At 40.4% G+C, this 7,692-nt stretch overlaps 1 protein-coding gene across 1 annotated transcript; it reads left to right on the top strand.

The window, feature by feature from the left end:
- Positions 1 to 220: 220 nt before the first annotated feature.
- LOC104504346 (deoxycytidine kinase-like) lies at positions 221 to 6,878 on the top strand (the record flags this gene model as incomplete). Its single annotated transcript, XM_010158478.1, has 5 exons — positions 221 to 414; positions 1,177 to 1,324; positions 2,802 to 2,917; positions 3,393 to 3,492; positions 6,655 to 6,878. Coding segments are annotated over 5 exons (585 nt in total), but the record flags the coding sequence as incomplete, so codon positions are not given.
- Between the last annotated feature and the right edge of the window lie 814 nt (positions 6,879 to 7,692).

Below are 7,692 nucleotides of genomic sequence, written 5' to 3'. Positions count from 1 at the left end.
ATGTAGATTGGAGAGAGTAGCTTATTCAGCTCAGTGCCATAGGAAGAATAACATTACTGGCATTTATGCCTTGTATTACAAATAGGCTTGAGAGGCAAGTGATGCAATTGTAAACCTGAAATAAAGGCTGAACAGCTTCAACATATAGAGCAATAATTCTGTTCTACCGGAATCGTCCACCTTCTCAACTTGAAGGGTCATTGTATTTGTTTAAAACCAGGAGCTGACCACGTCACAGAAGAGTGGTGGAAACGTCCTTCGGATGATGTATGAGAAACCAGAGAGGTGGTCTTTCACTTTCCAGACCTATGCGTGTCTCAGCAGGGTCCGGGCTCAGCTCAGATCCCTTGATGGCAAACTCAGGGAGGCTGAGAATCCTGTGGTCTTCTTCGAGCGATCTGTCTACAGTGACAGGTATGTTGGACTGAAGTGAAGATCAAAATTCTCCTAAGTAAAATGCATAAATAAATAAAAAGCAGATCTTGACTGAGTTTTGTGCCTTTTGTTGTAACTTTGATGCTGGTGCATCACCATAACCTCAGTATGTGGTTTGTTACCTTACGCTCTCATGGGTGTTGAAAGCAAAGTAAAATTACTTGTTGAGGACTTACAGTTTTGTTGTATGACCTTTTTAACTATGTGCATTTTGTCACTCTTTGTGGGTAGGGTGTTTTTTCTGATTTGCGCATGCCTGTTTCCCTTCAGAGAGTAGAGGGGAGTAGGCATCGGGTTGAGCAATTTCTTTCTGTTTTGCTTAGTCTTGTTTTCTTTTAAGCTTCTTCAAACACGCCAGTCTGTTTCCTTTTGCTGTATCCTGTGTTGCTGGATTTGGAAGGGCAGGTTTGATAACTAGAAGCCCATTGCTAAGCTTAGGTGTTCACTGTGTTCTAATACGTTGTAAATAAATGACCACAGTGCACCAAGCAGTGGTGTTTGTGGGTTATTCCTCAACAGATACCTGAGCTGCAAATGTTAGTGCTCTTTGTGGCATCTGCAGGGGACATAGTTAGAGGGTGCAGATACCAGCTGTTTATTTCCAGTCCAAGCATACATCAGAGAAGTTACAGAGTTGCTACGCTCAGCTTCTTTTCTCATTACCGTGCAGTACTTCAGGCAAGTTAAGTGATAACCACTTTCAAGCCAGCTCTTGTTTCCTTAACTATTGTGTGTTCACAGATACATCTTTGCAGCTAATTTATATGAGTCCGATTGCATGAACGAAACCGAATGGACTATTTACCAAGACTGGCATGACTGGATGAATAAGCAGTTTGGTCAAAGCCTAGCTCTGGATGGGATAATTTATCTCAGAGCCACTCCTGAGGTGAGTAATAAAAATTTATGGGTGCACCGAGAATGAGAGTACCTGTTCTCTGCCTTGCCTGTAAAACTGGATCTTTGTGCTTCCATAGCACTTCTTTTTCTTAAAAAAAAAAAAAAGAGTAGTGCTTAACTATGTTTCTAGACTTTCTTCATAATAAATTATGTTTGCAGTCAACTCTGGTAAGGTCACAGTTTTGTGTCATTGCAAATCGCTCTGCCTTTGTTTTAGGGATTCCTTTGAACATCCCAGGCAAGAAAACAGTTGAGAAATTCTCCTTGAAATTTTATCTTCTCAAAACCTTGAGCTACCCTCATCTTTCACTGTAAGAGTCCTAATGATCAGGGTTCAGTGCAGATGGTAGTATTCCCCTGAAGACTGTAATACTCGAGTTATGACTAAGAGTCTGGAAATGCTTAAAAAAAGAATGTTCTTTCAAACGTAGCCTGTGTACTCTTACAAAATGTGATGATAAACCAGAATATATGATGAGCAAACCAGAAAATACCACTGGAACTGAAAGAAAAATAATAAAGTACAAATGCTATAGGACCATTGCTGTGATAGATATGACAATTTATAGTTAATGTCCCAGCTGCTCTGGGCGTGTGTGTGAAGCCATTTCACCTGGAGCAATGGAGCCAAGCCAGATGTATGCATCTGCTGTATGTGAGGCTTTATGACAATGCTTTTCCCTTTGGGCTTCCAATATATGTTTAAAAGGAGAGGATAGCATAATGAATTTATCTTTTGAGTATGAAACGTACATGAACAAGAGAAAAAGGTGAGTTTAGAAGTGATCTAATCGCAGTAATTAACTTTGGGGTCACTTCTGTACTGCCTTACTACCAATCTCCATGCTTTCACCTCTGTTATTGTAAATAACTGCGTGATGTAATGTGCCAGAGTTTCTCTGAGGGCCTTTTTTACTAGGCTCACTACTGAGGGCTTTTTTTTTTTTTTTTTTTAAAGTCAAGAATGTTTGTTTAAACAGCCAACTACAACAGTTTTAAGCAGCTTTGGTAGGCTTGTTATTGAGACTTCGGATGAGTTCAGGAAAGGAACAAATGATTTACCACATTTGGAAACTGAGCCAGAAATACATAATGAGATTTTGAAATGCCTGTCAGTCATGTCAAATGGGTATTTCTGTGCTCTTTTCATGCAGTACAGTGGTACCCCTTCTTTTAATAAAGAGCTTAATTGCGAACTTCCCTTGGAGCGAAGAAATAACGCGATCCGTTTCCTTGGGTCCTTCTTCGAGTTTGTGTGTAGCCTGTGGGCTCCCTCAGCTGAACGTGGCACGATGTTTCTGAGCTTGTTACGGTAGTTAGCGAGTTGGATGTTCATCTTTGGCAAAGAGTGGCATGTTGAGTACAGTAGGAAGGGTTGGCAGAAACCCCAGCAAAGATGACTTCCTCTGTAGGTCTGCAGAAAGAACCACGTTTTATTTATTTTATTTTTAATCTTTTGCCTTAAGAAATGCTTAAATAGGATTTACTTGCGTGGAAGAGATGAAGAGCAAGAAATTCCCATTGAATATCTGGAGAAGCTTCACTACAAACACGAAAGTTGGCTTCAGCATAGGACGCTGAGGTAGGGTTTGTTTAATGGTTACTTAAAGATGGATAAATCTTTGCAGTCGTGTTCCACAGTGCTTTTTCCAACAGAAAAACTTCAGCTTTTCCTATGATATGTAAAGTTAAACTCCAGGAATGTTTCTGTCTGTACTTCCTTAGTGGTATTGGCTTTGCATCATGTTATTTTTTGCTAGAGCATGCAACGTGCCTTGACTTCTCTTGTCATAGAACTCTGAGTAGCAGAAGGTTCAGCTGAACCAATTTTAATACACAGTGGACTTCTGGGGGAACAGAATGTTTCAGAATCAATAATAAATATATCCTAGGAGCCACACTGTAAATTTGAGCTGCTTTATATTCAGAATTCATGGCTGTAATTCATAGATGCAGTACTTTTCCTGGGGTTCTTAACAAGGGAAAATGCTGATGGAGAATTGGATGATGATTCTTTTTCAACTAGTAATATTTTCTTTGTTCCTGTCTCAATACAGAACGGATTTTGAATATCTACAGGAAATACCTATTTTAACATTGGATGTTAATGAAGACTTCAAAGGCAAAAAGGACAAATATGATCACATGACTGAAAAGGTAAAATTTCACAGGCAGAACAAACCGATGATTTAGCTTTATTACCAGCATGTCAAAGTGAATACAGGATACTTCTCGCATCTCTTTGAAGTCAGATTAGACTTAGCATGAAGGAACACAGGTTCTGTTTCCTACGTTAATTTTCCAATAAAAAAAAAAAGGGGGGGGGGGAGGTTGGGGAGGGCTGTGAAGAGGAAATAGTCCAAGCTTGTTTGAGAAGACTTTCACTAGTAGCTTTGTTTACAAATATAGTTTGTAATTTAAATAACCCTCAACTGTTTAAAAGAACTGTTATTTGCTATGTCCTGTTTCTAACGTTACGCAGGTATTCTAAGACACGTGGTGGGGGTGGGAGAGGATGAGGGTAGCTGCTGAGCGAGAGAGAAAGAAGGCTACACAGGTTCAAGTTGCATGTCTGGTGTCAAGTCTTCCTTGTCTGAGATGTGAAAGTGTCTAACTTACAGTGCTAGTCAGTAAGAGAATTTAGTGCAAAACCATTACAATGGAAAATTGAAGGGTGAGTTTACTGAACCTACAGCTGATTCTTGATCCAAAGCAGCGGGCTGATGGCAAACTATTTTAGGTTTTGCAGATATTTCTAGCTAAATGAGAGGGAGTATGGGCTATTCTCTCTTCTGGTTATAGTGTCACAGGAAAGGGCGGTACAGCTAAGGCAAATAAGGATCCTTTTCTCTAAAAATATACTTCCCTATGTAATCATCCTCCTAAAATATTTGTCATGGAGTTACATTCAGATAATGAACAGTCTTCTAGCCTGCTGCAACACTTCTTATCTTTAGTCTTGTTTATTAAATAGGCACTATCATTGAAGTTTATTCCTTCATTGAAGTTGTGTTTGTTAGTGTTACTCAAAATCCTGCTCACAAGCAGTGGTCTGAAACTTCAGGGGGTGCTTTTCAAATTAGCTTTTTGTTTTGTTTAGGAGGTAATGCCAAATATTTATCAGGAGCATTTTTTAGCTTTATTTGAAGGCATGGAAAACAAGTTTATTTGATATAAAAAGAATTCAAGTTGAGATTTCTATTTGTATGAAGAAGATCTAATCCTTAGCACAAAAAGGTGTAATATATATTTTAAAACTTGGCCAGACTGTGAACCCTTTAACTGCTCAGGTGTCTGGTATTTGAATCGTGATGAGATTCAGCTGAGGACAACTTGACTTTAATTTGAGTAGCTGCAATGAGTTACAGACCTTAGCAATGGTATGTACACAATTTTCCACTCTTTGGAAAGAAATTGTTTACCTCAAGAGAAAAGCAGCTTTGTCTTTGATCTCAGTTTATCCACTAAGAAGTAGAACTGTTCCCCTGATTACAACCAGCCTTCATAGTATTTGCTCTTTTAAGGCTAATTAATTGATGGAATGACTGCACATCACAGCTGTGGAGTGAATGTGCTTCCCATCTGCACCGTGAGATAAGGCCAAGCTCGGGCACCTAAATAGGGATTTCAGAGGAGTTTAGTCCTATGTAGCTGTCAGGTTACCTGGGAACAGCCTAAGCCCTGCGTTGGCCTTACTTTTGGGCATTTAAGTGGAATCACAGAACTGCTAAACTCTGCTACGCTGTTTCACCCACGAGGCTGTGTACTTTGGCCATTAGGGTATGCTTATGTCCAGCGGGGACCTAAAACCTGTGTGTGTGTGTGTGTTCCTCACCGCTGTTGCGATGCTTGCTTTGCGACCAGTCCTGAGACTATGCCTAGGGTGTAAATTATGAGAAGGTTCATCGCACAGTGTTGGTGTGGCCACTTTCTAAAGTGGAGACTGGCTTCCTCGTGATACCTTTCAAGTATTGGCACAGTTCCGTGTTCCCTTCTCCATGTGAAGGGATTTGACCTCTTTTTCTCCCCACCACCTTGAGACCTGAACTGGGAAGGGAAGGGTCACACTGGAGAATGTGGTCCAAGATCTGTTTCCATCTCACATGAAGAATTTGGACAAACGTTTACAGATGCGCTCTGTGTAAGAGAGCCTCTGCCAAAAGAATAACACCACGTTCTCTAGTGAATCCTCGATGCCTTTTTATGCAGTACTCTAGCTTGAGTGGACAGAGACAGGCTCCCAGTTATGCAAAAATGCTCCCAGTTCAGATGAAATCATAGTGTACATGCACTTGCAACGGAGAGAGAGGAGTTTTGTGCCTAGAACCTGTATTCCTTGGGTCTCGTATCTGTTGAGTGGTTGTACTTTAAAAACAGGTGGCCTGGCCCTTGCTGCCACCTCTTCCTAGCCCTGCACTTTAAAGGGAGGGAGTAATTACCCTTTTGGGGAGAGGGAGTAGAGAGGACACAATAAAAAAACATTCGTACCTGTAGGAAGAAGCACATTCTCAGCACGTTGTCTTCCCATAACCTTTGGTAGGTGACCCGTATTTAAGACGTTGTCTAAAGGGACCGCACTTAGAAGTGTGATGCTAGCACGCTGCCTGTTTTGGATCCGGTTCTGTGCAATTGCATGGATTATTTGAGGTGCTGTACTAGGTCTTGGTGCCCTGTGTAGGATCATGGACTTCCGACTTGGAGTTCTAAATACCGTCCTATGGGCCAGAACTTCAGGTTTTAGGTAGCTGTAGCCATTTGAGCCACTCTTCAAATACTGAAAACGGAGTTCAACAGTAGCTGCAATATTTATGGCACTGTTTTACAGTGCTGAATGTTTTACAGGTACTGTAGTTTTGCTAGGAATTGCTTTATTATTTATTCGCCGACCTGGGATTCTAAGGAACGTACTCATTAGATACATCGGGCTGTTCATTGACATTGCGTGCGAACGGTGTTCTGGTAGGGAGTGTGATTTTGTCTTTTCCAAATGACAGATCTTTTCAGGTGGTCATTATCTTCCCTGTGCTTAGGTTAGACTTGCTTTTAAGGCAGTTCATTTGCGATGCAGGGCTGTGGTTTAGTACCACGGGAGGAATGAGCGTCATTCCAATGCGTGTGTCTCAGCACCTGCTAAATTACAGGTACTGTGGCTGAAAAACTTCTTGATGGACAAGAAATGACCTAGCCAAGCCCAAGATTATCTTTACCAGTTCCTGTTGCTGTAGGTAGTAGTAAAGCAATGGAGAGGTAAATGTAGGTGCTGTGTGTTTCTGTTGGTAAATACTTTCTTTGATTGACAATGTTTGTTTCTTTTTGCAGGTCAAAGAATTTTTGAGCACGTTATAATCTTCTCTGAAGCACAGGCAGAGTCAAACTGTTCCAAACATCTGTGCAATCAAAGCCTGAAGTGCAGCTTCTGCTTTTATAGAAGGCCTCTGGAGAGGCAAGGCTCAGTCTTGTTGATCTAATTGTGAGGAACAAGCAACCTTTGTGAATAGGGAAATTATTGAATAAATCAGTAGGTTTCTTCAGAATTACATTAAGGAACGCAGATTCTGACATATTAGAATTCTCAGTATTCCCCAAAATTGCACCAGTTTCTAATAAGACCAATAAGTTTTTACTGTGTATTTTGTGGGTTTTTTTAATTTATTTTGTGCCCAGTAGCTATGTAATTTTCAACAAGGTAGTGTTTTTTTTAGATGTCTTGAGCATTTTTTTAGTGGAATTGATTTGTAATGGATGTCTCGTTCTGAGGAAGAAAATAGTAAAAGCTGTTTTTGCTGGTGAAGAAATTTTAATACCACCCGGAGTTTTATATTGTAAGGTATAAAAATAATGGTGTCTGACAATTTTCATAAATGAAGTTCTTTGCAGAATACAGTGAATTGAAAGAAATCCAAATATGGCCAGAATTCTGTAGATATCCAATTAGTTGTTGCATCTGAGTTCATTGTGCACTGCCAACAGGGACATTAAGAGGTTTTCCATTCTTTAGCATGTTTGTGGGTTTTTTTCCCCTATTTTTTTTTCAATGTCACAGTAAAACAGACCTGGTTTTGGCTGTTGGTAAGGCCTCTTTTCCTTTAGAGGATTATGTTTGATTGATGGGTACTGTAAAAGGAAGAAGAACATTTTGCAACCGGCCTCTGTCTGTAAATTACGTGTTTCTAAACCTTTCCTTAATCACGTTTTGGATGTCCGAGGTGGCGTCCTGCTTTTGTTCCAGCTGCTTCGTTTGCTAGCTGGGCCTTCTGGGTGCTTATACAAGATACTGCAGTATTTGAAGTAGGCTATTCCTTTCTCATCTTCTTGTAGCGAGAAGGGGAGACCTTTGCGGAGCAGCTGCCGTTGTAG

The sequence above is a fragment of the Eurypyga helias genome, unplaced genomic scaffold (assembly GCF_000690775.1).
Source record: "Eurypyga helias isolate BGI_N326 unplaced genomic scaffold, ASM69077v1 scaffold26979, whole genome shotgun sequence".
Lineage (NCBI taxonomy): Eukaryota > Metazoa > Chordata > Aves > Eurypygiformes > Eurypygidae > Eurypyga > Eurypyga helias.
This window is presented reverse-complemented; position numbering and strand designations above follow the sequence as displayed.